The sequence below is a fragment of the Ictalurus furcatus genome, chromosome 1, assembly GCF_023375685.1.
Source record: "Ictalurus furcatus strain D&B chromosome 1, Billie_1.0, whole genome shotgun sequence".
NCBI classification, from domain to species: Eukaryota; Metazoa; Chordata; class Actinopteri; order Siluriformes; family Ictaluridae; genus Ictalurus; species Ictalurus furcatus.
In genome coordinates, this window is record NC_071255.1 from 30,133,399 (window position 1) to 30,153,910 (window position 20,512).

General features: G+C 39.0%; 1 protein-coding gene across 2 annotated transcripts in view; it reads right to left on the bottom strand.

Moving 5' to 3' along the window:
• Positions 1 to 4,509: 4,509 nt before the first annotated feature.
• Positions 4,510 to 20,512, bottom strand: part of nrp1a (neuropilin 1a) — a 72,856-nt gene continuing 56,853 nt past the window's right edge. Inside the window, exons 9-17 of one of the 2 annotated variants that reach the window (XM_053635921.1) lie at positions 17,947 to 18,278; positions 16,216 to 16,360; positions 12,528 to 12,617; positions 10,531 to 10,578; positions 9,148 to 9,291; positions 8,719 to 8,996; positions 8,424 to 8,517; positions 8,179 to 8,229; positions 4,510 to 7,353 (exon numbers count right to left, since the gene is read on the bottom strand). In XM_053635921.1, the coding sequence (XP_053491896.1) occupies positions 7,067 to 7,353; positions 8,179 to 8,229; positions 8,424 to 8,517; positions 8,719 to 8,996; positions 9,148 to 9,291; positions 10,531 to 10,578; positions 12,528 to 12,617; positions 16,216 to 16,360; positions 17,947 to 18,278 (1,469 nt within the window). In that variant the 3' untranslated portion in view covers positions 4,510 to 7,066. Of the gene's footprint in view, positions 7,354 to 8,178; positions 8,230 to 8,423; positions 8,518 to 8,718; positions 8,997 to 9,147; positions 9,292 to 10,530; positions 10,579 to 12,506; positions 12,618 to 16,215; positions 16,361 to 17,946; positions 18,279 to 20,512 lie in introns of both variants that reach the window. The other variant, XM_053635911.1, reaches the window with a different exon arrangement.

The window sequence follows — 20,512 nt, forward strand, 5'->3', positions numbered from 1 at the left end:
TTTGACAGTACTTTCCCTGCCTTAGAGAACACTCTCACATGGTACAGAGGAGGCCGGTGTACAAAGAAACTGACAAGCCCCACAGAATCATCCTCACAGTGATACAGTTGTGTAAATGGACCTGGAGCGACATTTATTACTGAGAAACACAAGAGTCTGTATTTTCATTTAATCTTCAAGCACAGACTCATGTCTGTCAAACTCTGGTAGTTTAAACATAATCACCTCATGTCATACTACAGTATATCTGTGAAAATGTTGTCAGAATGTCAAACAATCATGTCTTTATGACATACTTTTTGATTTTCTTTATAATTTCTCAAACTCCTGATAGTTGTTGGATTTTGTAGAAAGAAAAATTAATAAAACCATTGTTCCTAACAGCACACTGTATTTCCTTCATTAAAGAAAAACTATTCCTGTAAATGTTTTTTTTTCCTGAAGTGTTTCTAAACAGTGAAATAAACATTTTAATTCTATCATCATCCAAAAACTAGATTTTTAGTTTTATTAAGTATGCAGATATATACTGTATACTGTATAGACTGTATATACCCCCCTTAATGGTGCACTCTCTTAAATATGACAGCTTTCCAATTAAGAATTGGAAGTATTGGGAGACCTTCTGATAAATGTGTAGTGCTCTAAACAACAACAGTGTAGCTCCATTTTAAAAGACGGATTTGGGTACAACATCGAGGAAAATGAGTTGATTCTTCTTTATATGTTCATTGTTTATATGTGGAAACTGGTTTGGTTTTAACGGTAGGGTTGTAATTAATTAACTTTTTTGTTGTTGTTGCTTGGTTGGAAAGTAAAACCTCATGTTTGCCTGCTAGCCGTCAGTGTATATTGTATAAGTACACATTTTCTATGCAGACTTAACCAATTTCAGATTCAAAACATGGTTATGTATGAGAATAAAACAGCATGTTAAGTGATTTTACTGTTTAGGAAATATTCAGCAAATATTCAATTAAGTTGAACAAATATTCCACCATAAGGAAATTTACACAACATAACAAGATTTACCAAATTATTATTATTATTATTATTATTATTATTACACATGGTTTACAATTATCTCGTAAAAAAATTCTTCAGGGGCATCTGAATGTGAGAATCAGGTTTATTTGATTACGATTTCAATAAAACTGTACAATACTATTTAAAATGTACATTGGAAAACAAATAAAAAAAAAAAACACTGTTTTTCTATAGAAAATATATGAAATATGAATCCTTTGCACTGTTTTACACTATTGCTTCGAAAGATTTAGCCTGTAATGTGCTTTATGTTTATAATCCAGCTAAATATAAAGTAAACAAGGAGTGTACTTGTGAGGTAACTTCGTATCAGCAATTAGACATATTTCTCAATATTACTTGACATTATACTATTTATTTATTTATTTTATTTAATATATTCCACCCACTCTAATGCAAAAATGTAAACTTGCCAAATTGGTGTAGCAAGGAGTTCTGTAATTGCATGCTGTAAAACTCATTTATATGTATTTTTATCATTCATCTTCAGTAATTGCTTTATTCTGGTCAGGGTCACAGTGGATCTGGAGCAAGAAGACAACCTGGATGAGACTTATTTTGACAGGTCATTGTTAATGCTGCATTTTATATGCATGCGGTTCTGTTTGGCTGCTGTAGCAGAACAATTTCTAAATAAAGTATGTCTCTGTCCAACTTGTACATTTCTAAATCTGATGAGGCACTTCTACACCTCTTAATTCAGTTTCAGATCAATTTTTATTTTTTTGATCATCCAAATCAAACACCCTCCTGCCACACTCATCTTAGAGCAAATTCAACCTGCTTAATTATTCATTGCAGTTATTAGATTTTTCAGCAGTTACCGGAGGCCATATGTGCATTTTTATTTTACATGCAATAATTGAAATATGTCAAATAGTAATTTTTTTTTTTAGTAAACATTGTTTAATGAAGTTGTTCATGGTCAGGTCAGTGAGAGAGAGTGAACATGAGCAGCCTCTGGTGTTTAGGGAAGGTATTAACTTCCAAGAATATTTTTCAATGATATGAATAGATTCAAAGTATGAATTGCAAAGGTTTCCTATTACAAACCATTTAATCAGTTGACCTTTTAAGTGGCTTCAAAATCTCCACAAAGTAATCAAAAAGCTTACGGTAAGAGTGAAATAATATAGCTTATATATAATAATATAGCTATAGCTTCCAAGAGGTAATATACAATATAGTGTCATTCCATCTCAAGTGGTCCAATAATTGCAAAGTTAGTAGATTTCTTTAGTGATTACCTCTATGTATTGGCATTGCAAAATCACCATTTATTATTATTATTTTTTTATTTTATTTGATTTAACTACTACGGCTATTTTTGTGCCATGGCACACAACACATTTTGGTTATACTAGCTGTTTACATAAACCTGAATATCTCAGCTCAAGATGATCCTAGCTCCATGGAACAAAAACTGATCTCTAGAGCACATTACAAGGTATATGTACGTATGTAAACCACATTTAGGGTCAATTTATAATGGGAAAGGTTTGAGTGTCAGTCTTAATTTTTTAAGTGGGTAATTAGGTAAGTATAGTGTGCATGCAGAACATTTCAGGTTTGAGACTTCTCTTATTTTTATGGGCACGAGAAAGTGCAATTAAAAAAATATTTTAGCTCACTTTCAGTTTCAGAATATCTTTGGTGGGGAACCATATACGAACCCAAAATTTTCACAGAAATACGTCCTCTATAGCAGCATTCTGCTGTAAGAATTGTGAGTTTGAAATTGAAGGTAAACTCTGCAGGACAGGTGACCTCGAGGGCCAGATTAGAAGAGCCAGCCTGATCTATCATGTTGGTACAGGTGTACAGTTGGTATGCGTGAATAGATTTGATCCAAAAACAGAAGTACAGTGTGCAGATGGGTGTTTTACAGATGAACAGAGCTGTGGTGTTGATTCTCCTGTGATAAAAGCAGTAAGTGACTTCTGAGCTGTAGTCAATTACTGCTTTTTTCACAGGAAAATAACACCAGAATGCTACTATACAGGACACTGTGTTTCTGTTAAAATGTCAGGCTTGTATCTCGTCCCCCACCAGAGATATTCAACCAGAAAGTGAGGGAAATTTAATCTCACCCCCATAAAAAAGAGAAGTCTCAAACCTGAAATGTTCTGCATGCACACTATACCTACCTAGGTACCCCCTAAAAATAAATTAAGACTGAGACGCAAACCCTTCCCATTATAAATTGACCCTAAATGTAGAACTGTGAGCAATCATGAGCATCTCATTTGGACTTATAAGTCTAAGGAACACTAATGTGCAAAATATTTATATATGTACATATATACATATTAGTATGGTTTGTCTCTACTACACATATGTACTGTAATGATCTATAATCCTACTGTCTGGTGTCACTTATAGGATGAATTTCTCTCTGAGACTGGTTCCTCTTATGATTTCATCCTCATGTTTTTCCTTGCCACTGTTGCCTCTGGCTTTCTCTCTACATCTGGATTTCTGTTAAGCTGCTTTGTAGCAATGTCTGTTGCTGAAAGCGCTATACAAATGAAATTGGAAATGGTTTATTGATAGCCTGAACTCTTCGAATTTGACTCTGTCTTTGCCCTTTGTTTTGGTCTGTTTTATGAATAAACCTCTATTTGCATCCATGTTCATTACAGACCACATCACATAAACATCCGTCCATCCATTCTCCATACCGTTTATCCCGCACAGGGTCACAGGGGAACCTGGACCTTCCTGATCCTTCCTGATGCCCTACCCCTGAATGGAGGTCTCATCAACTGGAGGCTACAGCCTGGAGATTGCTTAGGATGGTACCGCTTGGACTGCAATTACCACATGCATTTTTGCACTCAGGTCTCCTTTAGTGAACAGTGGACTAGTTCAACAAACAGACTTCATATAAAAACCATAATGAACTTTTTTTACTTTCACACTATCCGTTGTTACCCAGATGAGGACGAGTTCCCTTCTGAGTCTGGTTCCTCTCAAGGTTTCTTCCTCATATCATCTTAGGGAGTTTTTCCTCACCACCGTCGCCACCGGCTCGCTCAATAGGGACAAAGTCATACACTTAAAATCTGTATCCTGTGTTTATATATTTCTGTAAAGCTGCTTTGAGACAATGTCCATTGTTAAAAGCGCTATACAAATAAAATTGAATTGAATTGAATTGACCATGGGAACTTGGGGCACAAGATGGCGGGCAACCCTTCGCAGGGCAAAATCACACACACATTCACACACTACGGACAATTTGGAAATGCCAACGCATGTCTTTGGACTCTGGGAGGAAACCAGAGCACTGTGAAGCACAGGGACAACATGCAAACTTGGCACACAGGGCGGAGGCAGGATTTGAACCCTGGAGGTGCAAGGCAAACTACATTTTTAAAGACTTTTGCTTACTATGTATAGAAGTATTCGATATTTAGGGCACCATGTATAGGAAATAATAAGCCAACCGCATCCAGCATGTCTTAGGAAAACCTTTATTGTATCTGAATCTTTGGAATGTACGTTGAGCTAAGTTGACGAGAGACAGTAGACATTGGCGATTTTCTTTTCATGATGCAGAATATTGAAATACAAAACATTGATTGAGAGTTTTTTTTAAGGCCTTGCTGTTTTATTCAGGTTCTTCTTCCTACAACAGCAATTACAGAATCAGTATTGAAAATAAAAGTTTCTCCCCTTCTTCTTGTGTAAAAAACAACAACAACAACAAAAAAAAAACGAAGAAAAACAAATTAGCACAAAATTTGAATGACAATACAAAACAAAAGATAATCAATCAGGTAAATGGGAACTTTACTATAGGAAATTTGTATACCTTTTTCAATAATGAAAACATCTCAATAACCATATATTTCAGAATTATTTACATATTCTGAAACTATAAAAAATGAACACTGTCCTTTTTTTTTAAATGAAGATTTTTTTTTTTTTTTTTTTACAAATGAATGCTATAAACACATAAACCTCTTTAAATATATCTATCAGTGCAACATTGTTTTTTTTTTTTTTCTTGATGCTACAGTATGCTTTCTTCATTAAACCTTACTGAAGCTAGTCTGCCTTTAGCTTCAGCTAACACACACGTAGCATTGAGAAACGGGGTCATGGCATTGCAAACTACTGGAGATAAATGAATAGAGAACGTGTTTGCCACAGAACACAGCACAGCACAGAAACATACCAAGAAACCTTTAAAATATGAGTCAGTTTAGGTGTGTACATGTGTGTGTATGTGTGTGTGTGTGTGTGTGTGTGTGTGTGAGAGAGAGAGAGGGAGAAAGGGAGTGAGGTGGAGTGCTCTGGGTTATACTACATGTGATATGAAGTTCTTAGGTTTTATATTGTTGCGTGATGTCGAATGACAAGCCAGCATTTCATGTTTTATGTTTTGAGTCAGTCCTTCATATGCTGTTCTCTTTTTAAATCCAGTGCCTTATCCAAAGCCGAGCCGATGCACGCCTTCTGTATGGTGTATTCGGCCCTGTTTGATTTGAAGCAACAGTCCTTTGGTACAGACGCAAGAGCCAAAGTGATGATTCCTATATCAAATCAGTCACATGGCAAATGTCATGCTTATGTGATGACAGCATTATCGTCACACCAGCCACCCATGTGAGTGCAGTCCAGATGACGCGCTACGATGGTTGGCCAAGCACAAAGACAATAGCACCATTCTTATACACATCCCATTCACAAGTCTTACTGTACGTGAGACAGATGACGACAAAGTGCATTCGAGGCGAGAGGACGATTTAAAATGCAGGAGAAATGGTTGAGGCGATGACGACGATGTTCATTAGCTCTTTTCTGACATGATGGCAAACATTCAGAACATAGCTATGAAGAGAAACAAAAAAAGAGATGGGGTTACACCTGACTTGTTTTGCCCCTCAAGCCTTCAGCCTTAAGGACGATCATATGGACATGTGGACAGATGTGAACTGTAAATGTCGGTGAGATATAGGTGTAGTGTAAGCACAAAGTGTAAGCACTTATGGAGCCTCATTGATGGTCCGTGGAGCGTGTAACTTGTCGGAGAATGAGTGTCAGTGTGTGTGTGTGTGTTTGTATTTGTGTTTGTGTGTGTGTGAACCACCAGCGTATAACATATTAGCTGCATTTCTGGGAAATGTGATAAAGTAACCAAACAGGACGGAAATAGCACACGTTTTCACCTTCACGAAACAGCCAGACGATTGTATTTACAACACCAAAGAAAAAAGGGATACTGCAGCTTCTTTTTACTCATTTTCTTTGAAAAGGGCAATAAAATATATTAAAACTTACTGTATGTACAATATGTGGGCTCTCAACATGAATAAACCGGGTCATGCTTGCAGGGTCATGTGACCAACATATTTGTTTTGTTTTGTTTTTTTCTTCCTTGTTTTTGTGTGTTTGTCTTTGTTCCAGAACTAAAGGGATGAAAGAAAATTCACAAATCAACAAATGAGGCCAAGAAAGATGTACCAAAGGCACTGACTGAACCACACCCTCAGATACGTGTCCCATTATGGGTTATCAGACATGGTTCATTTTGGATTTTTTTTTTTACACATCTCCTTTAAACGCAAAAAAAGAAAAAAAAAAACTTTAAAAAGAAATGTTTTTTTCCTCCCAGACAAAGAAAAAAAAAGATAAATACGTATAACATTTTCATATATTGGTCTCAACACCAGCATCCGATTGTAAAAATGAGCAACGAAAAAATAATAAAAAATAATAAAATAAAAAAATTAAAATAATCATCTAAATCATCTGTACATATTCTTTTTAATTTGTTTGTTTTTTTCCATCTCCTTCACCGCTGATTCAATGTTTTTGTACACAGTGTCCCCTACTGGTAGGTTCTGTTCACTGCAGCTCCTGAGAAAAGCACGGCTCAGTCCCAGTTCTCCTCCCATTGGTTCTGAGAACCTCTGAGCCTTGTCCTCTTCCAATGGGAGAGTGCCGTCAGTCTGTTTATTTTTTTAAGCCCGCCTCCCTGAGGAGAGGTGTCCCCTAATTAGTCGGTGCCTCATGCTTCTGAGTATGAGTTCTGTGAGTTGAGCTTGTCCTTCTTTAGCTTGACGCCATCCACCAGCTCGAAGTTATAGTTCTCCAGAGCGGATAAGTTCCTGTCGGTCATGGAGCCGTGCGAGCAGGCGCAGTAGAGCACCACGCCGCAGATTGCTCCCAGGAAGACGCCCAGCGCGCTCATGGCGATGATGGTGATCAGGATGGGGTCCAGAGTATTCAGCATGTTCCCTGTTCCGCTGATCTCTTTGTTCTCCTCGGTCTTCGGGAAGTTGGTGATGTCCACAGCTAAAGAAGGGAGACGAACCGTAGAATATCATTTATAGACAAAGATGGCTGCTTGGGTAAAGATTCACTAACTGACAACTACAGATAATGATCTGGGAAATTGTTGAGAGATTTAAGTCAATCCGTAAGTCATACTCTGATTGAATAGTTTATTGTACTTAATGTGAAAATATAATTAAAGCTGCTATAAGTGATTTCAATAGAAATCAAATCAGCAAAAAGTTTGACACCATGATAGCTATCTCAAAAACAAATGATCTACAATAGGAAATGTATTTGTGACTGTCCCAGGCTCTATAATCAACAACTGAGTAATACACAGTCCTAGTGTATTAACCAATCAGGAAACGCCTTTGCAAACAGACAATCAGGCCATATAAGGCTATGCAGTAAATAAACAGGAAGTTAGGTGCTAGTGAAGCATGACGAAGTAGGAAATGAGCAGATTAGTCAGATATATTGTTGTAGCAAAGGCAGACAAGACCAAAAAAGGTTTGACAAAAAGTTCCAATACACTGTGAAACAACTTGAGAAAATGAAGTGCCCAAGAGACCTGAGCGCTATGAAGGGCTTGACAATTGGTGTTTTAATTTTTTTTTTTTGCTTGAAAGGTATTTATTTCGTGTGTGTGTGTGTGTGTGTGTGTGTGTGTGTGTCTTTGGATGGAGGATGTGGGACTGGGGTTTGAAGGGAGGGAGGTGGTGGAAATTTTCATTAGTACATCAACACCACTTACAGCAGCTTTTTTTGTACCTTAATGGATAACACTTTTTTCCCCCCTTTTTAATAATACCATTATGTCTATATGAGGTATGTGAGACTTACGGAATTTACCAAAGTCCTCAGGTAGCATGGGTTCTGTAGGGACATCTGGGTCTACACACACACACACACACACATAACACAGAAGACAGTTATATTCACTGAGATATAGGCAATCATTTGGCACTTGAACGAAAACTATCTAGCTTAACTCAAATGTAACATTTTATATGCATTTAAGTCTATTTGACTGACAAATCAACATGCAGGCTGCTTACTAATCTTTATGAGCTTTACGGCTGACTCACCTTTGCAGTCCGCCATGTTGATTTCCAGGATTTTAATGTCGTCCACAGCGATGTCTCCCAAGCTCTGTCCCTCCACTACACCCTCTATCACCACCTGATGAACACAAAAAATGAAACATTTGAGAGATTTCAGTTCTGTGGAAGCGTATACTGTACATTACTCTACAATATCTCTTCTGCGTACAAATCTTGCTAGCTTGTCATAAGTCCAGTGTAAAACAACTGGCCATCACATTTCTTACACATTGATATGATTTTTGATACGTTGATCCAGTACACTTTCTCATACACACACCTGGTAGGGTTTGCTTGAATGTGGGATCAGCACACGGGCCTCCCTCCAGCGGTTGCCCTGATGTCCGCTGACGGTCCAGAGCAGCACGTCGGCTGTTTCACGGCCGCTCTCGTGACGCTGCTTGATGTGCAGTGTGCCGATGTGTGAGCCAAACATGTGGTACCAGAAGGAGAGGCAAAGATCCGAGTCCTGACCCAAAACAGCCGGACTTACGAGCTGCGCCACTTCTTTCTTCTGCGCTCCAGTCGCTAGGGTGTAAATGAAGTTTCCAGAACCACCTGAAGAGAACAAGTATGAGGGTCAGGGAATGATGATTACACTACTTGAGCCATAATTTAAGGAAAGAGATTTCAAAATTTGTGCTAAAATTGTGTGCTTTGGTTTGTGTTATTGTACTTTTTGTTAATCGTGAGTGCCTTTGCGTGCTACCTGTGTGGTCCATGTTGGGGCCGGTGTTTAATGTGGGCGTGCCACTGGACTGAATCTGCCACTTGTAGCTGCCCTCCTCAGACGTCCAGCCACAGAACGAAGGGTTATTCGCCCAGCCAAAGTCACACGCAAACCACAGGAAAGCTATAAATACACAAACACAGATGCTTAGAATTACCAAGACAACCTTATATCATCTGTTCAGATTCTGTCATTTGCTTTAGTTATATTTGTAGTAATTGATTTACTTTAATGATTTACATTATGTTTTAACATGTAATACTGAAGAAACAGCCACTGCAGTATTGAAAGCTACACCATTAGGGGGCAGTAGAATACCTTGTTACAAATTAAAATTAAACTGATTCTTCAAAAAAACAAAACAAAACAAAAAAAACCCCAGCATCTTTAAAAAATGCAAAAAACTGTCACTGATTATGCGGATGCAAGATCTTGTGAGTGATATTTATATGTGCATAATATTGATGAAACAGGCAGTAGGTGTGAAATCGAGGCTGTTTAATACAGGGCACACTTTCTTCTGTGTGACAGGATGGAAGACAGGAAGGAAGACAAGAGAACAGAGGAGTGTAAAATCCAGACAAGAGAAAAAAAAAACCCGATATAAAAGACAAACGATGTCATCGCCTTTCTTTCTCCAGACAGTATGAAATGCAATAACGTGAGGATTCAGAGTGGCTTCTGCAGAGTATTTGCCCAGTGAAGAGGAAAAAAATTTCCATTAAAAGCCACAGCTAAGGCTCCCTGCCACTGTTCCTCAGAAAATACTGCTATCCAATTAAAAGTTATTTCTCTTTTTCCATCTTGAGAGGATTTGGACTGTAGCAGCGGAAGGCATTGGGCATGAACATGTTTTACCAGAAGTCCAAAATCCTTCGCATAGCAAATAAACCACATTCAAAATGGAACAGACAGACCTGGTCAATATAAACACATCCAGACCACACACACGCTTTTGTTTTTGTAAAACAACTGAATAAAATTTCCTTGTGGGGACCAGCTAAACGTCCCTACAGACTCAGAGCGTTCAGGTATTTCTATCCTTATGAGGACATCTGGTCCCCACCAAGATAAAAAAAAAAAAAACATGTCACACCCACACACAACAAAAACACAACCTAATTAGAGAGAGCTGGATTGTTCTGTCCTCCCACTCAAGTTTTGGTCCATTAGCATGCAGTTGTATCTGTGTTAATGCTGAACCAGCTGAATTATAACAGCCATCATTAACAATTATGCAACTCATAAATGTTCAATATCTACTTACAGCTAAGATAAAATAAAGGAAATGAGTACCGTATAATGGAAGGACAGAAAGAAATAAAAAATGTGAAAGCCCATATAACTGTTAAGCTGTCTCACCTGGAATGGGGCTCATCTCTGTAGTGGTCTCAGGAACAGTAGTGCCACCTGCGCCAGTGACAAAGTGAAATCAGACACACAGCCGGATATGGATCCGACTCAAAACACCTTAACAATTTGCACAGCTAAACTGAAGTTAATAACTTAAGTTGCATGTTCCTGTTAATTGATTAAAGGAGCAGTATGTAATTTTAGAGCCCTCTGCAATCACGGTGAAAATATTAACCGTCATTCCTCTTTACCCAAACATCCAATGAAATTATGTTTGCTTACTGAGTTTTTTAAAAAATGCACAGTGCTTAAAGCTGAAGTATCGAACTTTTTGGGGGGTAAAAATTTACAAAAAATAAATTATTGAGCAAATATGTACCAAAAAAATCAGTGTTCAAAAGTGTCTCCTTACCTTCCCCACGATTTGCAACGGTAAGCTTATAGTAATGATTTATAATTCGAGCTGTCTGGTCGGATTTCACGGGAAACGTCAGTTTGACGTCATTTGCGTGGCCATTGACGTCACTATGCCTTTACGCGGTTACGTCAGGCCCGTAAACAGAAAGAAGGAAACACGGCCACTATATCGCGTGTGTGGGGGTTGAGGATGGTGGAGTGTTTGATGCTTATCCTTACAAGAGTTGCTTAGAATTTAAACTTGCCATCTAGATGACTGCTTTTAATTTGGATAGTTCTAATCACAATCATCATTGAGATCTGGGGAATCAGCTGTTGTCATAACCAAGAGGCCTCGAACGAGCCTACAGTCAAAAAGGGCGATCACAATCGACAGAGCCCGTGTTAAATGAGAATAAATATCGTCATGTCGTTTGAGAGGTGGTGAAAACTCAGAGATCTGAAGGGATTGAAGACTGATGCAGAGATGGCTTTTATTCTGCTGAACAGGTAAGACATTCCAGTGGCTCAATAGTTAGCTAGCTAACATTAATGCACTTGTTCACTTGATTCAGCTAGGTATCAAGTTTCCTATGTTGTTGGTTTTTTTTTTGTTGCTATGGTCAGTGTGGTAAATTGCACTTATTTTCTCCTAACTATAAGAGAGAGAGAGAGAGAGAGAGAGAGAGAGAGCAATTCACCTCTACTCCAAGAAAACCGTATCCGCCGTCAGCCCTGTTGCCAAGTTTTGGAGCTAATATACAACCCATACGAATACCTCAAACCATTAGATTCATCCGTGCAGAGGAGCAGTGCCAAAGCATAATCCACGTTAAAAGTAATAACTCCACAAGTAACTCGCAGTTTTATGTTTCAAACTGAGATGGCGATAGAGAGGCATAAGTTCAGTACTGCAGCTTTAACTGAGGGTGGGTCTAATTTACGTGGTGGAAAAATTTACACAGAAGCCTGAAATGACGAAACGAATCAGTTTCTACCTATTCCAATGCATATAACAGTGATGAATTTAACATGTTTCCAAGGTAGTATTGAACTTTAACTTTAACTTTACAAATGATGTTTGGACTAACATTGGATTAACATGTGAGGCATGTTAATGAGCCTCTCATTAGTCTAGAAGTGAATGAAAAATGACAACCTACAAAATTACAAACTGCACCTTTAATTTTAGAAGGGATTTTTAGATTAATGATAGCAATACTGCTTAACAAAAATCTGCCTCCCTTTAATATCATAGGCTACACATAACACAACAAACAGGGCAGCGATGGCATATAAACAGCAGCTGAAATCACATTTAAGTGTCTAAAATGAGGGTTTGTTCAGTTAGCATAAAGTTGAGTCAGGTGATAGGGGATATAATAGAAGCAATGACCCATGAATGTGCTCAAGTAAGCCTGCGTGCATGGGGTATGTGGAAAATGTGAAAAGGGCAACATGCTTAGCCAGAATCTAAGTAAGTAAGGAAAGGCTAGTTTTTTTTTGTTTTTTTTTTAAAAAGCTAGTTTAGGGTGTGTAGTTAGCATGCAAGGTGTAGTAAGGAAGGGCGCAGGCTCTGCTGTTAGCACCTGTCTGTTCGTAGTCATCACCTGTTCCACTGTGACAGTTTGCTTGCTCATCATCACACTCGTCGGATGGTGTGGTTGGGGGGACAGGCAGGGTGGGCGGCACTGTGGGTGCTAGAGAAAAGAGAGAGAAAGGCATTATTAAATGAAGAAAAAGCATGACATGATGAAACACACAAATCATACACTAGTTACTACTCCTGAGCCTTGTGTGTATGTATGTCATATGCGCTAGTGTGTGGCGTGTGTCTGGGTGCTGAGGTTTGGCTCTGCTCCTGTGGGTCCTGGCAGCCTAGGCAGCTCCACCCAGGGCTTGGTCTGTGTGTGAGTGTGAGGCAGACTCGGGTCTCTCATTAGTCAGATGTGTGTCCTGCTCCTTGTGGCTCTGCCTGCTTATGCTCACAGCTGGATTCCCTCTGTTTACTCACAACTTATAATGAGAGGCTCCTGAGCCTGCCAGGCTTTCAGCACGTTAGAGCGAGAGAGAGAGAGAAAGAGAGAGAGAGAGAGAGCGTAGAGAGGAGATGTGATTAGGGGTGATTACTGAAAGTTTGCTGGGTCAAAATATCCTGCTGCTGGATTTGTCCATAAACACAAGTTTAAAAGTTTATCTGTTCATATTGATTCGAATGATTTGAAGTAGCCAATAACGTTATACTGCAACAAACAGAGCGGATATTTCGTGCAATATAATCCATACGTCTGGGGTGTTCAACTAGAATTTGTGAAGGACTCAACAGATGAACAGACGAGACAACTTGAAGTGGGGAACAAATGCATACTTGTCTGTCTAATCACCTTGAAACGTTGTGGGTTTGTTTTTTATAACAGACATTCACTAATCAGACACTATGAAAGACTAATCAGACACTATGAATATATGAAGGTCTGTGAAAACATTTTCTTTTTTTAATGAGTTGCCTTCTGCTAAATAAATTAGTCACTGGAGTCACTGGAATTATGGTAAAAAAAATTTTTTTGTATATGTGGAATGTTTTGAATGCTGGGTTTGATTTGAGTGTGAAGTTTGGGTTGGTTTCTTTCTCTAAATTCCTTCAGATTTGCTTCCATTTATTTAACCACAGTATGTAGTTAGATTTTTACATTTCTTTGTGTAAAAGACTTCCTATTTGCTATATATTGTATGTTAACTACATAGGGTGTAACTTATACCTTTCTCACAGTACACTGGCAGTACACTGGAAATCAACTTATCAAACATTTTCGATCATTATAAATGAAAAGGAATTATTTCATCATCGCAAGTCTGTTATAAGATTAGTAAGGACACTGTTGGGTTACTGTATGTAGAGTATCGTGACTCTGTGTTTAGGTACTGGTAAGCAGGACAATGGGAAATAATCCTAATACTAATACTTACAAATAATTATGCCAATTCTAAAAACCCTGAGTGTTTACTTTCATATGAGCCATTAAACACTAATGTGAAATGTGACATCACAAATAAATTCAATCCTGAACACAGGCACCACCAAAACAAGCGGAACTTTTTAACCTCTGGTAAAAAGAGTTAATGGCTAAACAAGAGACCCCATTAAGTTAATTACATGAAAATAAAAGCGCTAAAAATAAATGCCTTTTAAATAAAGCAACCAGGCAATAAGCAGTTGTGGGACCTTTTATTTCTATAGATTTATGAGTTGACTAAAAGTGATGCGAGGAACATTATATGTTCCATTCCTACATATTTGTATACAATCACAGAGATCTGAATAATATTCACACACATAAATCTGTTCTGATTACATTCTAGCACCTTGCTGTTATTCGTACAGGTGTGGATAGTGTATTTCATGATATACTATACTCTCACAAAGAGAGAATGGAGGAGTATATATAAACTGTTGTGAATTGTCTGTATGTGTGTGGTGCGTGAGTGTGTGTTATTGGCTTTGCCAGTGAAAACAATCTATCATCCAGCTAAAGCCCACAGTGGGACACCGTAGCTTACATAAGCCAGCTTCAGTGATTCCAAGAAAGCCAATATGTAAATCCACTTAATGCTGTCTCAACAGAGAATGTTCTCTTAACAAACCTAAATGAGCTAAAAGAGTGAGGGTGAAAGAGAGAGCAAGGGGTGTAGCGTGCCGGAAAGAAAGGAGAGAAAAGCGAAGGACGAACAAAGGACAGACCTGCATCCACCCTTAATGACTTGCAAATGAATTCTTTTTTTTATTTATAGTTATCATGTGATCTTGAGTGGTGTCCAAGATTGATTATTTTGTAATGCTATTCTCAATTGACTGTCATGTTAGTCTATTTTAATTTTAGCTAATGGTTTCCTACATTACTGCGACTACCGGCTGATAGTGGTGCAGAAGGAATTAGCCTTTGCATCAACGCTACCAAAAGGGAGCGATGCAGCAGCGCTTTAATACTTCGGTCTGTCCAGCTCCCTCACTTCCTCATCATTACACTTTGCTCAAACATATCAGCATCCAAAGCTTCAGCATTCATGCTAATACCATCACGCTTGTCATCTTGTAGCTTGCTAACTAGCCAAGCTGGGTATCTGCCATAACCCAGCATAACTGCATTGTACAGCTGGACTGCATTCTGGGAACACCATTTGCTGTCTCTCCTACTTCTACAGCTGAATTTTCAATAACATGACATCGAACATCACTGGAAAATGGTGACGTTCTCGAACTTTTGTTGAATCTTGACTGTTGTCCATTATGTAACACTATTGTACCTGTGAGCAATGTCCCCCGTGACATCAGTGCGACACACTCATGCTAACTTCTCATGGTAATAACATAAATACAGCCACTAAACATGTCTACTTTACTAGAGATCCTGATCCTTACTAGAGATCCTGATCCCTTCTGATCTCCGGACCTGCCTGATCCGTTTCGGATGTCCTGCCTCTGGATGGAGCTCTAATCTACTCCAATTCCAGACTGCTGGGACTACGGCTGCTTCTAAGGCCATAGAGACTTCATATAAGTCAATAATGAACTTTTTCACAATATCTGTTGTTACCCAGATGAGGATGGGTTCCCTTCTGAGTCTGGTTCCTCTCAAGGTTTCTTCCTCTAAAAACATCTTAGGGAGTTTTTCCTTGCCACCGTCGCCACTCAGTGGCTTGCTCAGTTGGGATAAATTCGCACCTTTAATATCTGTATACCGTGTTGATATTTCTGTAAAGCTGCTTTGAGACAATGTCTATTGTAAAAAGCGCTATACAGATAAAATTGAATTGAATTGAATGTCACATATATAACAAAAACATGTTTAATGTCTTTCAGGGTGGAGTTTTCCGTTAGAACATAAGGACGGGATTTGTGGAGGATGGACTGTATATCCGCTCTGCTCTTTAGAGGGTCCCTGTCATTAGAGAGGGCCATACACTGACGCTTATTTAGGCAAAAGAAATCCTTTGATGGTGCATGTGTGGGACAACTGCACTAATCCTGAAAAAATCCGAACCCCGGGGCTTCGCTTTCTACCCTCTCGAGTGGATCCGCTCAAGTTCAGCCAAGCAGCATCTGTATTTATTCCTCCATGGCGAGGGACCACACAGTGGGAATTTCAGCTGTTTTTATTTAATTTGAAATCCCTTTAGTTTGCCACTGATTTGTTTGCTTTTCCCATAGAAAGTAGGACATTAGCAAGGATGAGAGAGTGACATAGACAGATAAAAGAGAGAGAGATAGAGATCGAGAAAGTATACTGTATGTAGACCTACCTTTAAACTCACAGCCCAGCAGCTCTAGTCTCAACCCCATGCCTGTTGGTGTAGCTCTGTCTGGATAAACTCGAATAAAGCGTGTCAAGATGGGCTCCACTGTCCTTAATACCGGTGTATCGTAGTTCATATTCCCCTCGAAAAGCTGCACAAGGACAGAGCGAAAGAGCACGAGAGGCAGAGAGTCATTATGATATCGAGTATACAGTACATGTGAATTCAGCCATACTGTACATTTCAGCGCTTTCTTTATCACGGTGAAAAGAGGAAGCAGTGGCACAGAACTGGGAATAAAACAACCAAAAGCCTTAAACCAGTCAGTGATTGACATCTGAAGTGAACATTAGCGGTAAAGCCTGCTAGCTACCAAAGCAGCAGGGTGTCTCGCTCAGGGAAATCTCCTATTGCCTTTCACTTCAGTTTCAGCAGACTCTTTCTCCACAGCGCAATACCGCAAGAGAATGAGAAACAGAGGGAGAGAATTAAAGAGAAGGAGAGACACACGCTCCTGGTAATGAGAAAGGTCTACAACAGTAACGCCATGAAAGAGAATTAATGGGCTTCACTGTTAACTTTTCCCGTCTCCTTCAAGCTCGGATAGAAGGACAGAGTAGAAGATGAGAGAGAATAGAAAGGAGGTACTGTATAACTAGGACTTTTAAATCAGCTACAGAGGCCTTTATGCTAGATCTCTGCTGGTGTATTCTGACGGGCATGAGGTGTTTCTTCTCTTCGCTCTTTCTGAGGGCAGCGTGGCTGAACAGCATGCACAATGCATACCAATGAGGCATTAACACATTTACAGTCAGCTGCTGCAAATCCTCCTTCCTCATCCCCCCCAACCCCCCGCCCATCCATCCTACTTACCAGAACTGCAAAGCATTTTATGCAGGAATCTACAGTGAGTGGAAAGGAGCAAAAATTTTGAAGGTAATTTAAGTCAGCATACCGTAATGTATTTTTTTTGTTGTTGTTGTATTTATAGTAACTGAGATCTGAATCCTATCATATCAGTGGTCTGATATGAAAAGGCCATGCCACATGAATAATTTAAAACATAAAGGAGATTAAAATCTACTGCATGGAAAAATGGGGAACTGGTCCAAAATTGTATCTCCAACCTTTCAACCTTGTAAGATCTGGTGCTGTATATTTCCTCTAGGGAGGGATTTAAAAAATATAAATTGTGGGGGTGCCAATAATTTAGCAAGAAAAAAAAAATGCACTCCTTGAGAAGCCTTTTCTGTTTAGAAAAGAACTGTGTTTAAATAAAACTTTACATGTGTACTCATGTGTTTAATGTTATACTATCAACACGAGCACGAATAATTCGTGAAGGGTACCAAAGGTACTTCAATGGTACATTTACATGAAGGGTACCAAGGGTACTTCACTTCACTTCACTGTACCATGATATTTAGGGTTGTTAGGCAATGCCACTTCTTAAAAAAAGAAAGAAATTTATTTATTTAAAAAAAAAAAACATTAAGTAGAAAACTGATACAAAAAATAGATCTTGGCATGACTATTCTTGTAACAGAGGAAGTAGTAAGTGTTATACCAGCACTAACCTGGCTATACTTACAATGTTCGTAATACATCACAATAATCAATATCATATTTGATAATTATGAGTTTGGGAATTTTGTGATCATCAGAATACACTAATAAAAATCAAGATATACTTTTCTTTTATATATATCACTAAACCTCAGCAGCTATTCTTCTCACCTTGGGCTTGTTACTGTTGGCCTCCATCACCATCTTCCAGTCAGAGCCGTTATTGCTGTAGGCCAGACGGAACTTCTTCATAAAGATCTTGTTCTCGCGGTGCTTCCCTCCCTGGATGATCAGACCGCGCACGAGTTTCTCCTGACCCAGGTCCACCTGGAGCCATTCGTCCATGTATGACTGAGGTTGGGGCAGTAGGGTCCATCCTGAGCGGCTGGTCAGTAGCCGAGCGTTCTCCGGCACCCAGCTGCGGTCCGTGTGTGAGGAAGCGGTGATCTGGTCATCGGTGATCAGGCCTGAGACCATTCCCAGCATGCCTGAACATGGGTATTCTGTTTGGAGATAAAGAAGAAGGAGGGAAGTAAAACACAGGTGGAGGCACACAATGAGGAACTTGGGCACAACAATGTTCGCAGCTGATGAAATACGATGAAGGAACGAGATGAACCATGGAGAGAGAATGTATTATTGGCTGTCTACAGCTGTCTCAGTGAGCTTTGGAGAAACAAAAAATCTTGGATGGAGCTCTGGATGGAGCACAGAAGGGCATCTCCAGAGATGGAAACATGAGAAAGAGAGCAGAGAGACAGCACCCTAGAGAAAATGAAGAAACAGCATGCACAGATAAGCAGTCAACCTCCTCCATCCTCTCTCCTCTCTCTCTGTTCTGACCCCTTGCATATTAACTTACCCGCCTGCGGTGTTTGTCTCCAGGTATCTAATTAAAACTCTCCTCTCCTCTGGCGCTTCTACCTTTCACATCTGAGCTTCTAGTTTTCATGCACCAAGTTTCTCTCCCCCTCCTCCAACCCCTTTCTTTTGTCTTTGATATTCTGCGCTCCCATTTGGCTTGTTCTTTTGTTTTTTCTTCTTCTGTCTTCAACACTATAGCACCTTCGTGTGGTGTATCTGTCTCCATGTTTCAGTTCAGTTCAATTTGATCTGTATAGTGATTTTTCATAATAGACATTGTCACAAATTGGACATCTGGATGCAGATTTAGATCCCTAATGAGCATGTTTCAGTGGCAAGGTAAAACAACCCTGAGACGACATGAGAGAGAAACCTGACTAATCAAACATTCAGTATACAGATGTTGTAGTGAGGGAAAGCAAGTGCGATGTTTGGGAAAAGGGATGTTCACTATGATTACAGCAGCAGTTCTTAGGAACAGTCTACCCAATCCAAGTGAAATGATCCACTATGAGTCTTTTGGGAAGTGCAAATCTTTAGGATATCCATGTGGTATCATCCACAGGAGAGTCTTAAGTTTACAATCTTTGCAGAATGTATGGAGCCTTGAGTGAGTATTGATGTATTTGTTTGTATTTAAAGGGAAATTTCCAGTCACATAGACTCTATATGCATGGATAAACACATAAGCCACTCTTTAAGAAGAAGAAGAAAAAAAAAGGCTTTTTAAATTCATGACCTGTCACAACATTATAATCTAAAATCAGTTCAGTTCCTGTGAATCAGGAAAGCATCAGAAACACTTTGAGATGTGTCACAGATGGACTTAATGCAGTGTGAAATACCAATGCTGCCTGTGCAGCTCTGGAACGGATAAACACGCATCCCTGCCATGTTCAGATGTGCTCCAGTGTGAGCTTCAGAGAGCAAAAAAAATTGTAAAATGATAGTGGGTTACAGTATTATTGGTCAAAGAAACTAGAATTACAATTATGTTGGAATTTACTCTCAGAATCAAGTTGAATATTTATCCCGGGCTTTCATAACCACACATTGTTTAGTTTCACTGTAACGTTGTAAGTCGTTACTATAGAAACGATAATGTACAGGGTGTCCCATAAGTCCAGCATCATAGGAGAAAAAGAAAGAAAGAAAAATGACGGTAAAACTAAAGCGTTTATTTACAGAACTTGCTCAATATGTCCACCAAGAGGAGAATTATTCGGATTCATTCGTTCTTACTCAGATACAGCTTGGTCTGTAAAAAAAAAAAAAAAAAAAATACAGTAACCCTATGAAGCCAGATTTAGACCCTGTATTAGAGCGAGCGTGTTAATATAATCCTGTGATCAGAAATTGCAATCTGTCAAAGCTGCTTTTACAGACACTTAATCAACACCAAATAGAAATAATAATAAAAAAAACACTTTAAAATAACACATATACGGGTTAATAGGGGACATTGTCTTTTAAATAGAAATCTACGGCTGCAGAAATGTTTGTTTTCCATTTCATTATCCAGTGTGATTAAGAATGTTTGTACACCACATTAGAAATGTCAATGTGTTTTAAAGACACTATTTAGACTTATAAAAGTTTGTCATTTGGACAATTCGGATTATTTCGGAAAAATTACAACGTTTTAAGGACCTACAGACACCCTGACTCGTGGTGCCGAATGAATCCCTTTGAACCAATCGACTTATTTGGTCTTGTAGACACATTTATGGAGTTTCTTTTGGAAGTGCTTTTTGGGATGTTGATGAACTGCGGGTACACGTGTGTGTGTGTGTGTGTGTGTGTATGTGTCATTGCGTGAGTTGCCGGTCTAGCTGCAGCAATCGGGTTGGGTGTGTAGAGCAGGGTGGCGGCA